This window comes from Mauremys reevesii, linkage group 19 (assembly GCF_016161935.1).
Source record: "Mauremys reevesii isolate NIE-2019 linkage group 19, ASM1616193v1, whole genome shotgun sequence".
Lineage (NCBI taxonomy): Eukaryota > Metazoa > Chordata > Testudines > Geoemydidae > Mauremys > Mauremys reevesii.
Genome location: NC_052641.1, coordinates 6,522,155 through 6,538,230, shown reverse-complemented (window position 1 = coordinate 6,538,230; position 16,076 = coordinate 6,522,155). Strand labels below are relative to the sequence as shown.

General features: G+C 63.0%; 1 protein-coding gene across 6 annotated transcripts in view; it reads right to left on the bottom strand.

The window, feature by feature from the left end:
* ABCA2 (ATP binding cassette subfamily A member 2) overlaps positions 1–16,076 on the bottom strand; it is a 126,994-nt gene that overhangs the window by 56,158 nt on the left and 54,760 nt on the right. For 4 of the 6 annotated variants that reach the window (XM_039505940.1, XM_039505935.1, XM_039505937.1 and 1 more), the window contains 10 exons: positions 14,897–15,008; positions 13,412–13,578; positions 11,710–11,837; positions 10,476–10,580; positions 7,232–7,417; positions 6,615–6,833; positions 4,102–4,424; positions 2,823–2,982; positions 1,579–1,707; positions 595–762 (listed from right to left, as the gene is read on the bottom strand). In XM_039505940.1, coding sequence (XP_039361874.1) covers positions 595–762; positions 1,579–1,707; positions 2,823–2,982; positions 4,102–4,424; positions 6,615–6,833; positions 7,232–7,417; positions 10,476–10,580; positions 11,710–11,837; positions 13,412–13,578; positions 14,897–15,008 — 1,697 coding nt within the window. The remainder of the gene's footprint in view (positions 1–594; positions 763–1,578; positions 1,708–2,822; positions 2,983–4,101; positions 4,425–6,614; positions 6,834–7,231; positions 7,418–10,475; positions 10,581–11,709; positions 11,838–13,411; positions 13,579–14,896; positions 15,009–16,076) is intronic. The other 2 variants (XM_039505938.1, XM_039505939.1) reach the window with 2 other exon arrangements.

Sequence of the window (16,076 nt, the reverse complement as noted above, 5' to 3'; positions counted from 1 at the left end):
GCGGGAGGGAAAGGCCCCGTGAGACCCCGCTGCCCAGGAACAGCTCCCCGTGCTCCTGGATGCCCTGCGGGGGGTGTTCCTGGGCACACTCCCATGGCCGCTCTCCCAAACCCCCTCACAGGTAGCTGCATCCAAACACTGCCCCGGGACGGGTGTAAACAGGGCGCCCAGCCTGAGCCCGAACAGAGCGCGTTGCCAGCCGCAGCCACCTCTCTGCGCACCCAGGTGCTACTCCATCAGGACAGGGATCCCCGGGGCGGAGTCCTGCCAGCAGCCCTGCCAAAGGCGCTTGGATCTACCCTGCATTCACCCCCATTTCCAGCTACGCCCCAGCTCTTCAGCAGAGTGCTCTGGGAGGCCCACGCACTGCGGTCTGAGGTGAAAGATCCTGGCCCAGCAAACTAGAGCGAGGAAGGGCTGACTCGGACCTGCTGGGATCTGAACCTGTGGTTCCAGGGGAGCCTAGGGGATACAGACCACCCAGCTGCAAGGCCCCCTAGACAAGCCCCGGGACAGAGGCAGCAGGGCCTCCCAGCATTCCTGGGCAGCGTGGCAGGACCCAGGCTTGGCTCCAAGAGGCTGCGTCGCCCGCACCTTGGACATGAACTGGATCCAGCCGCAGGCGGCGTTGTCGATGGTGTCCAGCTGCTGCAGCAGGGCGCTGGTGTTGGGCAGCGAGAAGTTGCCGTCGATGAAGCTGCGGAGGAGGTTGTTGTCCGAGGCGTTCAGGATCTCGGGGTGTTTGTGGAGGTCGGTGGTGAACTGGGGAGAAGGACAGGCCCAGGGAGAGAGACAGACCGAGGCAAGAGAGGATGAAATGGTGCAGAGGAGGTTCCATACCTCACCCCATCTCCTCTTGGTGCTACTTGTGCAACACACATGGAGGCCCCACTCCCCCTGCCTTGCACCATCATTTTCAGCCGTGCAAACACCACCCTATCCGCCCCCCTTGCTCTCACCAGCAGGGGTGCTTTACACCGCCCTGCACGGCCATCAGGAATGAAGCAGGGCTGTGGGGAATCTGACCCTGAATTGTACAGAGAGAGGGGGCTGAGCAAAGGGCATGTGCCATGGCGCCTGGTGCACCGGTCACGAGGCAGCTGGAGGCAGCCAGCCAGGCTCAGCAAAGCCAGGAGCAGGGAAGGGGCCCAGAAGACGTCTCTCCCCTTCCCTGTCCTGTGATGTTAATACAACTAGGCACCTGAGTGATCAAACTGTGCGTCACTCAGCAGCAACGCCCCGGTCTGAGACTGTTGGCTCCCGCCCCGCAGACTGGACACAAAGTCCGGGAGCTGACTGGCTGAGGGGGCGACAGCTTAACCCCCCCCCCAACCCAATAACAGCCGCACACCCGGATTGCTGCAGCACAGCTGGCAATGCCAGTGACCCGCCTGGGAAGCTAGAGGACATGGGCCCAGGGCTGAGCACCCTGAAGTAAAGCCCTGCAACGGGATGGGGATCCCGCAGCACCTGCTGCCGTCATACCGGAGCAGGTAAAATGTACTTTGCTGTGGTGACGAGAGCCGTCTCTTGGCTTCGCTCCAAAGCCATTCCTCCCCTTCCCCCGCCCACAAGCACCTCCTGAAGCCAGCGGATCCGTCGCTGCAGTTTGCCCTCCTCCAGGAAGCCCCGGATCTCAGAGGAGATGTTCAGCCAGACCTGGGCGTAGCGAGTCACGTTCCCGACGAAGGCAAAGGTCTCATTGGCCTGTGGGGAGAGAGGGGAGCGGAGATGGCAGGGGACGGGGAGGCAATGGGAGAGGATTGGCCCCGCTGCATGTCTGGGACTGGCACCACTAGGCTGCCCAGGCCATTAAGGGTTATGGATCTGTACACAGCAGGGAGAGCTGGGCCGTGCCTAGGCTAGACAAGTGAAACCAGTGCAGGCACACACGGCATTACTCCGGAGTAGCTACTGCAACCACCACCACTAAGCCAGTCTAGGCAAGGGTTAAACCCACTTCAGTGCATCTATGGTAGGGGCCCTGGCCAGTTTAACTAGGTCACTTTAAAACCAATGTAATTACATCAGTGCAACTCTTGTGACCCAGACACGGCCTCGGCCCTGCCCGGTCGCCGCTAGTGAATGCCACTGATGCAGCTGGCCTCCAGATGGGACCCTGGGACCTAATTCCTCTCTGCCTGGGCATTTACCTGTGTGCAAAGCAGGTACACAATGCTACTAAACCAGCATCCTTCTTGCTGGCCTCTGCCATTCACTGCCCGGGTGTAAGGAGCTTCACGCAGCGCTCGGCCTCAGGGAACTGACCCTGGGCTGGCATCATGCACCTTCCTGTCGCGTGCTCGGCGCTGGGACCGGCGATGTCAGGGGAAACCACAAAGGAAACGAACACCCGGCTTCCGACGTGTAACAAACAGGGCAAACGGGGCCAGCAGCCTGCGGCGCTGGGCTGGAAATCACCCTGGCTGGCTGCCACGCAGCCCGGACCCGCTGCAGATGCTACACCGAGCCCACAGCCACGCTGCGCTCGGCCTCCAGCAGCAACTCCGCTGGAGGAAGGGAAAATACCTTCCCCACTCCCCTTCAGTCACTGAGCCTTAATCACCGATTCTGAGGCAGAGCTCAATGGGCCCCCAGGGCTCCATGGCACAGCTCAAGGGCTGGAGCGATCCATTAAACCCGGCTCCTGAAGCGCTGCTGCCTGCCGCAAGCTGCTCTCCAGAGACGTGCTCGGCCCCACCCTGGCTAGCCATGGGCTTTGAGACCTTAGGGGCTTCCCTCAATAGAAGCAGGGCTTAGAGTGATGGCCAGCAGGCCCGGCTGCCCCGTGCAGGCCCATCCGGGCCGGCCAGCGCCCTCACCTTCAGGATGACCTTGTCCACCTCCGTCCCGACGGGCGAGTACAGGATCTTGGGGTTGCTGGTCATGAGGTGCACCAGCAGGCCCAGGTTACGCTGCTCCTTGCTGGTGAAGCCCAAGGAGCTCATGTTGCCCTGCTTCAGGGCCTCGGGTTCGATGGTGCTGGAAAGGGAACCGCGCGGGGTCAGTGCCGGGGCCTTCCTTCGCCCTCAGTGACATGCAGGGCTCTGAGAGCCACCCAGGCTGCAGGAGGAGGAGGAGTTTCAGTCGCCCCAGCGCCCCCACCCGCCAAGGCAGGGCCCCCATCTGTGTGGCAACTGGACCTGCAGCTCGAGGTGCCTCTGGCAAGTAGGTGCCAGTGCTGAACAGGGCGCTCACTAAACCCACTGCCCTATGTGTATATCGAGGGGGCAGCAAGGACCCTGCCAAGCACTGCAGTCCTGGCATCTGCCCAGGGTCCCACAGTAGCACTGAGGCAAGGCCTGGTGCTCGGCACGGAGCCCTGTCTGGAGCGCTCCCCTACCCCCCAGTGATACTCCACGGTCATCTCCTGCGCCCGTCAGGGCAGTGACGCCAGCCTGCTCCGCCCTGGGCAAACTGGTCCCACCGCTCCCCGCCAGGCTCTCGGGGGCACTCCCTTTGCTGACACCCTGCACGTTCCATGCTGTGCAGGGGCCAGCGCACGAGAGGCCCGAGCACGGTTTCACACCGACTCACACGCTGGTGAGTCAGCGAGACGCCGTGGGGTTGGTGCAGCGAGAGCTGTGCCGTGGCGGCATGGAAACCCTCCCACAGCCAAGCACACGTGGGCAGGATGTGCAGACCCACTCGGGCAGCAGCCGGCCTGGCTTTCCCCACGGACTGCGCTCTGGGGTGGGAGGGAGCACTGCCAGGGAGAGGGGGTGCAAGCGCCGAGGCCCAGGCTGACCTGGCCTCTCCAGCTGGCCAGCTCCCAAAGCAGCCCTGCTACCAAGGCCTAGGCTGCCTCCCTGTGTCAGGACCCAAGCCAGCCACAGGCACGGGGGGTGAAATTGGGTCTGGGCCTGGTGCACTGGGCCCTGCTCCCTCTTCCCAAAGGAGGCGCATCCCACCCCTCCCCGCCCTGCTAATGGAGCTTGGCCTTAACCTGCAGCTTCCCCAAGACCCACTCATGCCACCCCCACCCCTGAGCCGTCTCTGCCAAGGGACCTCACTCCTACCCTGTGCCCTCAGTTACCGCAGCCCCGGGCTCCCTTCATCCCCTCATCCCAGGGACAGGGGCACCCGCCTGGCAACTCCTACCGGTTGTTCCCGCACAGGATGGGTTGCAGTCCTGCCCAGAGCTGCACAAAGGCCGAGCGCTGGCCCTGGGGGTTCTCTCCCACGGGCTCCCTGTCGCCCTCCTCCGTGGTGGAGTTGGTGCCGGCGGTGAAGTTGCCACCCCAGCTGGTGCTGTTGGTGGCGGGCGGGGGTGCTTTGCTGGCACAGGCGCCCTGGGGCAGCAGCTTGGCCAGAGCCGAGAGGATGTCCACGTCCTTCAGAACCTTCTCCATCTCCACGAGGTCCTCCAGGAGGGCGTGGAGCCGGTGCTGGGCCGCCGTGCCATTCACCTCGTCCAGCCTGAGCTGCAAAGCCAAGGGCGGGAGAGGTTCAGGCGCAGTGCAGGGGGCCCATGGGTCCCGCTCTCCCTGCAGTTACCAGGGCCAAGGAGCCCAGCCAGGAGAGAGCCAAGGAAATACCCTCCTGGCGTGAAATACATGGGGTCCATCACAGATACAGGCTGGGCTGCCCAGGGCCTGGGCTGCTGCCCCCACAGCCCTGGCCCCCCATCCGTCCAGCCCCCACAACATTCAACTCCATCAGCCTCCCAACTCCATCAGCACTCTGCCTGGCCTCGCACCTCCTCCTCCCACAGCCTCCACCTACTGCCCCTCACCCGCTCCCTCCAGCACCCCCCAGAGTGGGCTACTTGTCACACGGAGGGGTCCCATTTATCTGCAACCGTCTGCAAGCCGGTCACCCATTCCCTGTGCCTTGAGCCGCCCCATTCCCCTTGCACTGTGTGTCAGGGAGCTCTATGGAAACACAACGGCCTTGTGCATTCGCAATGGGTGTAAGCAGCTGTAGGAAAATACCAGGAAGCCTCAGGCTCATGCCCAAGGTGACCGACACCTGCCAAGCCTCCACAGCTCGACTTCACCTGGCAAGGTGTCTCGCTCCCGGTGACAGGCTCACGTGTACGGGCCAGGCCATTTGCTGCGTCCCCTAAAGCTGATGGGGGCCCGCTGCTGAGAGGCGGAGACAGTAGCCAGTGTAATGAACACAGCAGGCACTGTGCAAGGAACCTGCTCGGCGAGAGGATGTGTGGTCCGTGCAGCAGCTGAGCTCCCTGCACCCAGGCACCCTGCGTAGGGCTCTGCCGTCTTTCTAGGAAAGGCTTGGTAAGCACCCGGTGGGATTCGATTGGCCTCTCTGGCACATTCACTGTGCCCAGGCCCTGCTGCAAGGGCACATCAGCACCAGTTCCCTTGCTCCAGGCTCTCCCAAGGGAGCCAAAATTGGAAGAAGCCACATAAGAGAGGTGACTAAACTGAATAATGTTAAGTGCCCCAGCCATCCCCTCCCTAAGGACCCCATGGCACCTGGGAGCGGAGACCCCTGGGTGCGATTCCTGCCCTCGCTGATGCCAGAGAGCACTGGGCACTCCACATGGGGAGAGCTGCACCCCTCAGCTGCACTGGTGGCCAGGCGCCTGGAATACTCCTGGAGCGCACGCACACAAGTGGGGCTGGTCCCAGGGATATCGAGTGATGGTGCTGGTGGGATGGAGCTCTGCAAAGCCCAAGAGTGGAAGTGACAATGCTGTCCAGTCACTATCTCCTCCCAGGACCCTGCAGCCCCAGGGAGCGAGGGGATGGCTTGGAGAGCTGGACCAGGGCTCCGGGCCAGCTGAAAGAGAAGGAGAGTGGATTCCCTGGCAAATAAAGGGGGCTGGTCTATGGGACAGGGACAACAGCTCCTAGGCCTGGCCCCATTCCCTGGACTGGCTGAGACCCAGTGGCCAGTGGCTGCACTGCGTTCAGGAGAGATCTGAGACACCCCAGCAAACCAACCCCGACCAACAGAACAGCTCTGTGTCTGCACATGGTGAGCACCGGGGCAGGCAGAGGCCTCGCACTTGGGGCAAAGGATGAATGGGCCCTTTGCAAACTCCGCCCCAGAGGTGGGGCTTTCTGAAATGACCAATCAGCTAAGGAAGCCAGGTGGTGCAAGTGAAGCGGTTTTGAAATATCAGACTAGGGAGGGCAAAGCCAGGCAGGAGGGAGGTGAGCCAGGAAGAGCTACCTTGGCTTGTGGGAGCAGAGGAGGGGAGCTGGGAGGGCTGGGGTGGAGAGCACAGGCCCCTAAGCCTCTGACCTTCCAGTAGGAGTCTCAATGCTCGGCCCCCAAGGTCTGAACCCACCCACATCTGCTGGCTAAGCAGGCACACTGCAAAGCCGGGCGCTGGCGGAGGGTGGATCGAGGAACTGGTGACTGAGTGCCAGGAGGGAGATCAGCTGGAACAAGCACTACCTGTGACCTGGCCAGGACAGCTGCTGCCTGGGGGCTGCAAGTTCAACGAGCTGATGGCTTGAGCCCAGTAGATCACGTCCCTGGACACAGGGCTGTGCATCCTTACACCAAGGTGGGAGCAGATTAGCAGAGAGGGCAAGGCACGTACCCAGCTTCCCCCTCCAGGACGGGCAGGCCCAGGTGTCAGAGCAGGGCAGCCGCAGACATTCTCCCTCCCTCCGCCAGGCAGAGGTGCCACTTACCCTGCTGATGACTTTGTGCACATCCAGCTGCTCCTTGAGCTCCATGGCCAGCTGTGTGAAGTGCTCCCGGCGGACGCTGGCGCTCCCGTTGCAGACAGTGGCCCGGTAGGCCCGCAGCCAGGGCTGCCGGCTCCCCGGGACAGTCAGGATCTGCTTCAGTTCCTCCTGATCCTGGTCACAGGTCAGGTGCTCCAGCACCGATGGCGTGAAGAGGATGCTCTGTGGGAGAGAGGACGTGCTGTCACTCCCTGCCTGGGATGGCTCGGGCTGGGACAGCCAGACCCTTCCAAAAAGCAGAGGGTTCCTTGTATTCTTAGCAGCCCCTCGCTTTCCCCTTCTGCCCAGGCAGCAGGGCACGGTGCCAGGCAGGGACCTGTTCCCAGCTCTGCCCAGACTCTGGGCATGTCCTTCACGTGGGAAAGACCAAGACTCCAGCCAGAGAGCCCCATGGCCCAATTTGGAGCAGTGGGGAATCCCGGCCAGAGACACTCTGGGGGCAGGAGTCCCAGCCAGAGGCCCGTAACCGGTGGGGGTGAGTCCCCTCCAGCGTGGGGCTAGGGAATACACACAGCCGTCACACCGGAGCCTGCCCCCCACAATCGCTCGCAGCCCCTCACCTCCATCTCCTTCACAAAGGACTGGGGGCTGTAGGAAGCAGAGGCCTCGGAGGGTGCACCGGCCAGGCCCAGGGCCTGGGACAGGAGGTGCAGCAGGGCCTGCCTGTGGGTGGATCTCTTGGGGTCGCGCAGAGCCCTGTGGATCAGCCCATCTTCCAGGTTCCTCCACCCGCCCAGGAGGCTCTCCTGGAACCAACAGGGGGAGAGGAGGTGAGGGGACTGCGGCAGGAGGTGAGATCCCTGGCAGGGAGTGGAATGAAGAAGGCCCCATGGGGCACTGACAAGAGGCCCACATGTCCCCCAGACTTCTAGCTGGCCAGAGAAGAACAGCAGCATCTTTGCTCCCTCAGCCTCGAAGCCTGGCCAGCAGCAGGTGTGGGGCAAGGGGACCTCGGGAGTGACAGGGGAAGGGGGACCACTAGGGCAGGTACAAGGAGAGCTTGGAGAAGGGTGGAAAGGGGGACATGACTCATGGGGACCTTGGGGGCACAGAGGAGGGGAGATGGCAGGGGATGGGCCCTGGAGACATTCAGGGGCAGGGGATGCCTGAACAGTCTAGGGACATGGACAGGATGGGGCACGTGGCGTCATCCGATGGAAGGAGAGGGCCTGGGGCCGAGGGGAAAGATGGACAAGAGCGATGGGGAGCAGGGAGAGCTGGGGGCTCAAGGAGGGGAGACGGGATGGGGATTTAGGGAGAGGGTGATGCGACGTGGCAGGCACGGAAATGTCCGCAGGGGCTGAGGGGGAAGGAGACATCCTCGTGGACTGGGAGCATCGGCTGAAGGCAGGGAGGGAACCTGGCAGGGGGGATCTGTCCAGTGGGTCCAGGCATCTCTGTCTTCCCCAACTGTATCCAAGGAAGAGACCCCCGCCTGTGTGAGCCTCTGGGGCAGCCATTCTCGGGGCGGGAGAGAAGAGTCCTGGTCCCAGCAGCGCCGGCTCAGGCCTAATTGGGACGAGCGAGCCTTCCAGCTCATTTCACACAGGCTGCCTGGGGGTAGCAGTGACTGAAAAAGACCCTGGACCAGCCCAGACCGGGGCCAGGGGGAAAGGCTCCGTAGCCAACCCCCACCCCACTGCCCTGTGCCCTGCTGCACACGACTGCACTGAGGGGACCAGAGCCTGAGGGCAGTGCAATGGGGTACCCCAATCCCGGCCCCTGTACTGAACGGTGTCCAGTGCCCTTTGCAAAGGGCCTCTCGAGTTCGGGGAGAGCTTCCTGCCTCCCACTCCTCCAGAGTGAGGGGCAGGGAAAATCCCCCCTATACGAGTACAAGAATCCCGCCTCAGCATGGCCGGCGGGATGAGGTGAGCTCTCCAGGTCCCTCCCAATCCCTCCTTGCCATGGTCCTGTGATGGACGCTGCCGCGGGACGGCTCAGGCAGGGCGTAGGGCCAGCTAGATGTGGGACGATGCGCTGCCCGCACAGACATGCTGCCGCAGCGGGAACACAGGGCTTAGACTCCCTGGGGAAAGCAGCCCTGCCCGGCACAGCCTCTAGCGAGCCCCAGCCCGGCTGTGCCGTTACCGGCGGGAGGCACACGGCGGGGAAGTGACCCACTGAGCCAACAGCAGAGCCTAGGAACCAACCCCTGGCTCCCAGTCTCATGCTCAGGCCACTGGACCAAGGCTCATTCCAGGAGGGCGGAGGGGTCTCGGCAGCTGTCACTGGCTGGAACGCAGGACGCCCATTCCCCACTCCATCGCTGAGAGGGGAACCAATCCCCCCCAGCAGGGCCAGGGGCCCAGCAAACAGGACGTGCTTGGGTACTGTTCGTGGTGCTGATGTGACCCACACGCCGGCAGGAAGCGGAGGGGTGGGTGCTGCAGGGACCTGCTCTGGGTTGCAGCTACCTGAGGACTGTGATAATCTGGAAAGGACCTGTGCTGGTGTGGGGCGGGCGGGCAGGCAGGGAGACGGTGCTGCCAAGCAAGCCCTAGCTGTGACGCAGCCTTCCCCACAGCCACTGCACCGCCATGCAGCCAGCCCTCTCCACCGCAGCCAGCCCTCTCCCCCCCCACACCGCAGCCAGCCCTCTTCCCCCCACCCCCCCAACTCCAGGACCACGCAGCCAGCCCTCTCCCCCCCTTCAACCTACCAACTCCAGGACCACGCAGCCAGCCCTCTTCCCCACCGCAGCCAGCCCTCTTCCCCTTCCACCGCAGCCAGCCCTCTTCCCCCCACATCGCAGCCAGCCCTCTTCCCCACCCCAACTCCAGGACCACGCAGCCAGCCCTCTCCCCTCCACCCCAACTCCAGGACCACGCAGCCAGCCCTCTTCCCCACCGCAGCCAGCCCTCTCCCCGCACACTGCAGCCAGCCCTCTCCCCTCCACCGCAGCCAGCCCTCTTCCCCACCACTGCAGCCAGCCCTCTCCCCACAGCCAGCCCTCTCCCCTCCACTCCCCAACTCCAGGCCACGCAGCCAGCCCTCTTCCCCCACCACTGCAGCCAGCCCTCTTCCCACCCCAACTCCAGGGCCACGCAGCCAGCCCTCCCCCCACCGCAGCCAGCCCTCTTCCCGCCCCACTCCAGGGCCACGCAGCCAGCCCTCTTCCCTCCCAATGCCAAGGCAGCCAGTCCCCCCATCACACCACCACACAGCCTCCCCACCCGCACCCAGCCACACAGTCACGCAGCCAGCCCTCTTCCTGTCCCTCCCCAGCCTCACCACGCGCCCGACTCTCTTCCTGTCCCCCCGCACCTCCGCCTCCCCGCAGCCTCCCCTCTGGCCCCTCAGACAAGAGCAGGGCAGGGGAGTCTCAGCGCTCATGAGTGACACGAGTCAGACAGTCTCAGCTGTTTCCTTTCCGAGACCCACAGCCAGGCAGGGCATGCGGGGGGCAGCGTTTGTTTTCCCCAGGTTTTAGTGCCTCTGGGAGTCCCTTACAGAGCTGAAATGAGGCCGTCCCAGCCTCCCTGGCGTGTCCTGGCTCCCAGCATAACGACAGAAGCAGGGGACTGGCTGGCGACCCAGGCGGGCAGCAGAGCCACGCAGCAAGAGGTGTCTTGGGCTGGAGCTGCCCGTTTGGCGAGCACGGGACTATAAATGGCCGCTCCAGCACTCCTCGACCTGCAACATCCCAGGCGTTCCGCTGCCCCCAGGAACCTTCCCCTGCTCCCGCCACCCCCTGGCTCCAGGGTCAGGATCTCCCTCAGAGAGCGTGCCCCCGCTCAAGCCCTCTCATGCATTCCCCCCCACACACACACACCACCTCCCGACCCACATCTCCCGCCTCACCTCCAGCTGGAGAATCTTCTCCCCAGTGCTGAACCGGTCCCAGGGCTCTCTCTCGTGGGCGTCGTCCGCAGAGGCGGGCGAGGAGCCGAAAAACAGGCGATAGACCTGCAAGGGGAGAACGCGGGGAGAGACTATCCCCATCTGCAGGGACAGCCACAGGAGGAGATTGCTGAGACCTGGGAGGGGTGTGGGGGGGGGAGGGTTGTCTAACCCACCAGGCCGAGGCAGAGCGAGAGCCAGTGGCTGGAACCTGAAGCGATGCAAACTCAGACTAGAAATTAGGAGGGGAGGGGAGGTAACCGTCAGAACGACTGGCTGAGCACGAGGAGGAGCCCGTTGTCGGCCATCTGTAAACCAAGCCGAGGTGTCTCCTGCCCTAGCTCAGCCTGACGTTCCTGGGCTGGATGCAGAAATTCGTGAGTGAAGCTCTGGCTGGAGCCAGGCAGGGGGCTGGCTGCTGGGAACCCTCTCCACTGCTGCTGCAGAACCAGCCCTTCTCCTACACCTCTTGGATTCCCAGCCCTGGGCTCGTTCCTGGGGCGTGCCCTTCTCCTGTCCGGCTAATCTGGTTGGCATGGACAGAGCCATGGGGCAGGAGGTCTCAGCCTACAGCTATGAAGGAGAGATGAGTCTCAAGGCAGCAAAGGGGGAAGCCGGGGAGCATGGCTCCGGAAGAAGCCAAGGAGCATCTGTGACTCTCCAGCTGCCTGTGAACAAGCCACTGGCACCACGGCGAGACCAATTCAGCCACTCCCAAACCAGAGTGGCCTTGGGACCCCGTGCACCAGCTTGCAGTGCCATCCGGTTTGGGGGCTACTCAAATGTGGCTTTCCAGCCATTTCCAAGCTCTCACGGACTTGATTCAAATTCACGAATTCCGTGACCACCGTGATCTGCGACAAGATCTCAGCCTTTGCCATGTTCCCTCACCCTTGCCAGGGGTCCGAAAGCGAGGGGAAGCGCCATGTATCGCTGCCATAGCCCAGGGATCACACTGCGTAACCCCTGCCCATCCCTGGTGCCCATGGCCATCGGTTGGCTAGATGGGTGCTGTGTGCCCAGCATCTGACAGAGAGGAGGCCTGAGCCTGACTCATCCAGTGCAACTCCCGCTGGCAGGCAGGTGTGGGTACTCGGCACCTGGCAGGATCGAGCCTTCTGTCCTTTCATGCCCTTCTGCCCCATGGCCGTGTGGCTGCGCTCCTCAGAGAGGGGTTCCCCGTGCAGGCTCTTACCTCCTTGAAGTTGATGTTGGAGCCTAGCAGCAGCTGGGCCGTCTCGTTGGGCAGGGAGAGGTTCCGAGTGAGGAAGCGACGAAGTTCACGCTGGTCCTTCACCGCGGAGCCCAGCGTGAAGCCGGACGCTGGTGGGGAGCAAGGGAAACACTGCGACGTTAGAGGCTTGTGCCGCCCCCCCCCCAACGCGTGGGCCAGGGCTGGGCACTGCTCGGCTGTGCGGGGGAGATTTCACGCTTGGGCCCATCCGAGCTGAATCCTGAGAGCCGGAGGCGCTGGGCACGCCAAGAGAGCTGGTGGGGCTCTGAGACGTGCTAGCTAGCGGGTGCTGAACCCTCACCTAGGTTTAACCCCTTTCACAAGGTAATCACTGATCATGGCCAGTTCTAGGCGCCCCTTTAGGACTGAGCATGCCAGCTGCTCTGTGTCCGCAGCCCCCCTGCCCCCAGCACAATGGGGGCCTGGTCCATGGCCGGGACGCCTCGGCGCTCCCGTAATACACCTAATAAACAACAATCCCAATATAAACGCCGTCATCTGTGCCTGCAGTCGGTGCTGTTTTACAGGTTGTTAGTCAATGCATGGGCTAAGCACACCTCATACGCCTGGCCTGGGCAGGCAGCAATGCCCCAGGGACCTGGGAACCAGGGCCTGAGGCGGGTACAGCGCGGTAGCACCATGCCACTCACACTGGGAGGCTGTCACACAGGGAAGCGCCTCCGAGATACTTTGTTCAGACAAAATGCTTTCCTTTGCTCAGTGCAAGTGAAACGTTCCCTGGAACGGCCGCAGGGAGGGTACGAGCCACGGGCACTGGGGTGAGCCCTCAGCCCGTCTAACTCTGCACAAGCAGGGGACACAGACACAACCCCATGTGGCAGCTGTGACAGCCCCTCATGAGAAGCCAGCAGCCGGGATGCCACCGCTGGGACAGAGGCTGATCTGCGAGAGGAGGTTTAGCTGCCCGCGGTTTGCCCAGCCCAAGGGGCCAGACTGACCTGGAAGGCTCCGGAGGGGAGCGGTGCTGGGTCAGTCAAACAGGTCTCAGGGAGAAGTGCCCCCGGTACGGATGGGGGAAGGAGTGGACGCCAGCTCGTTAACTGCCGGCGCTCAAGGCCCCAATTTGCCCCGTAGGTTTAAAGGTCACCCTTCCAGACCTGCTGTGGGCACATGACAATCCGCTCGGCGGACCCTGTCCCAAGGCTTTGCTGCCACCACTACAGCCCCTCAATCTCTCGCTCAGGCTCCAGGACCCACAACCAGGCCCAAGACTGCGCAATGGGAGAAGCCCAAGTGTGGGGCCACAGCTCAGGCCGGCAGGGACCCTGGCAGTGCGGCTGGCAGAGTGGGGCTCTCACCCAAGAGTAGGAGACACAGAACGATCCAGAGACGGCTACGTCCCTGCCCCAAACTGTAGGCAGCTTCCCGCACCAGGATGCAATGACAGCACTGCAGAAATGGGCCCTGGCTCCGACACCCTGAGCTGCATGGAGGCTCCGAGCCACCCAGACAGGGACCTGGACTCCGTGCCGTGGGGCCATCCCCGTGACGGCTCTGCAAATGGCAATGCTGCTATTTCCCAGGGTTCACCCAGCTCCTGCTGCCAGATCCCCGCCTGGGCCTGCCACACCCCAGCCAGCTGCCGCGGGGACGGTGGTGACTCATCAGTGGGGGCAGGTTAGGCCCGTGGCCTTGTCCCTACCTGCCCGGCTGTCGAAGTGGGTCTCCATGGAGCTGGGCTCGCTGTTGCTGAGGGACTCCAGCTGCCGCCGCAGGGACTCCAGCTCCTCCTCCAGCCCGGGGTGATTCGGGTCAAACAGGTTGCTCTCTTCCACCACCTCATTGAGCCGCTCCAGGAGCTGGGTCACGCTGGGGGAGAGCGGAGCGGAGGGGCCTCAGCACAACCAAGGATGGCCTGTGGGAGGGGGCACATGGGGGGCAGTGCCCCTGCCAGGCACTGGCCAGGCTGATGACGAGTGGGGAGGAATGCAACGGGCTCCCGGGGTGAGGGTCATTGGTGGAGCAGGTGTGTCTTCAGGGGAGATCCCTCCTCCCCCAGGCACAAAGCTCCCCCCTCCCCGCCTGCCCCCTTAACCCTGTCCCTGCCAGACCCTGTGGGGCTGGGACTTGCGGGGCGGCAGAGCTCATCTCGAATTCAGCCAAGCCTCTGAGTCAGCAAGTGAAGCCAGCCAGCTGCCATGGACCCAGGTGGGCCTGTGGGCGACAGCTCAGCGCTCCAGCCCCGCTCGCTGGAGGCCCGCCTGCTCCCCCAGACCACCCGCCAGCCCTCCCAGAGCAACGACACTGCTCTCTGCTCCCAGCGCAAGGCCAAGCAGCACTGACGAGAGGCTCACGCAGGGGGCATGGCCCGGTCTCATTCGGGGAAGGTGGGCACTGGGGAATTCTGGCCAAGGGAATGAATGGAGGCAGGCGACAGCCGCGTCCAGGGAGCTATGGCTCAGCTGCACGGATCCCAAAGTGGGGGAGGGATTTCATCCAGCTGGGAGCAGCTCAGACAGGACAAGTCTACAGAGAACTGGCTCTTCCCCTTGTCAGACACCTGGCGCGAATCGGGCACATGGCGAGAGGGTCCCCTCCCCACTGTATTCCCAGGCTCCTGGACAAACCCAAACCCTGAGGATGGCGACTGGATGGCAGTTCACAGCCCAAAACCGATCCAACCCAAAAGGCGCAGGCCGTCATGGGCCAGGAACGCGCTGGGACTCAAGCACTACTGTGCTGGCGCACGCAGGCCAGGAAGTGAAAGCGGTGGGTTTATTTCTGTCTTCTCCGAGGACAGGTAGGCAGCCAGGAACAAACAGCAGCAGAGGGCGAAAAATAAATCAGTGCTTCATCCCTGATGAACAACTCCGCATTTCTGCAGGGCTGTCAGGCTGGGAATCTAGTGACTTAGAAAGAGGAACTAAATAATCCTGCTGGCGGGTATGATCAGCGTTGCTTTATAGAGGGGAAACAGGCACATGAGGGGAAGTGACTTGGCCATGCCATGTTGCAATCCTGCGCTTTAACCTTTTCCTCTCCCAGCTAGACAGAATGACCTTCAGCCAGTTCGGTGTCCTTGTAAACCAGTAAGCAGCCAGCACGAGCAAGAGAGAGGGCATGTGTTTGGACACGCACCTGCACCCAAGGCAAAGAGACAAGCCGTCAAGGAAGGGGACGGACTCACGTGGAATTGGAATACTGCAGGAATCCAAACTCATCTCTCTGGCCGTCGGGGCACAAGGACTGCATCACCGGCAGGATCCCAGCCGAGGTGAGAGGGGCTGCTGTGTAGAAAGCTGGAGCGGGAGAGAGACAGTACAAGAGAGAGAGGAAAGATATAGGGGGACAGGGAAGGCGGGGACAGGTGCAGGGGAGACAGACACCCAGTTCAAAGAGAAGCATGAGTGTTGGATCAGTACGATTATTGGCTAGTACGTTATCTCCAAGTGGAAGGTCAGAGGGTAAAGGTCAGAGGTCACGGAGTCCCACTCTGTCATGTTAGCCTCTGTGAGGTGCCCAGTGGGTCTCCCCGGCCGGCATCGAGGAGCCAGTCCTGCGTTCTCCCCAGGACCCTGCATGGGGCAGCTGGTCCCACCACAGGGCCCTTCTGTCACAGGGCCAGGCCCCACAGCTGTGTGGGGCGCTACGCTCATCTCCAGCCCCCTGGGTCCCGGCTGCAGGGGCCTGCCACCCCTCGCTGCCCTGAGCGCTCCCCATGCCCCCAGCTCCCAGAAAGCAGGGGACCCCCGGGGAAGCTGCAAACCCAACGGCTGTTCTGATCGGCCCAGTAGTGACTCTCAGATGTAGGGCTGATTTTCAGAAAGGTGGGGGGGAAGGGGGCACAGGGTGAGAGCAGGCGGTGCTAGAAGCCCCTGGGACACTTTTGAATGGGCCGCGCCCCTGCCCGGCTCCCTCAATCTACGGCTGGCCGAGGCGAAGCACAGGAGTTTTATTGGGAAGCAGAAATGGCGAGGCAGGGAGGAGAAGGCAGCTGGGATGAGAGCGTGTGAAGGGGGGTGAGGATGTTAACAAGCGACCTTTCCCTATAGCTCCACCGTCAGCCCCGGCTAGCAAAGACACAGCCCTTCCCCACTTTGGGCCATTCCCCCAGCCCCGCTGGTGCATCTCCCCAGGTTCCTGCCTCGTGCGATCGCTGTTCCCAGAACGAGCCAAATATTCCAAATTAAAATAGCAGAACCAGCGTGCGGCTGGGAGTCAGCTAACGTGCCCCAGGTAGGGGAGGGTGGTGAGCCCAAGGAAGCCCACCAGGGATGGAGCTGGGCTTGGCTTCATGCCCATGGCATGGCCCCACGGCTTCTGGGCCAGCCACAGGTGGAATGGAAGCACCCACATCCAAGGGTGCT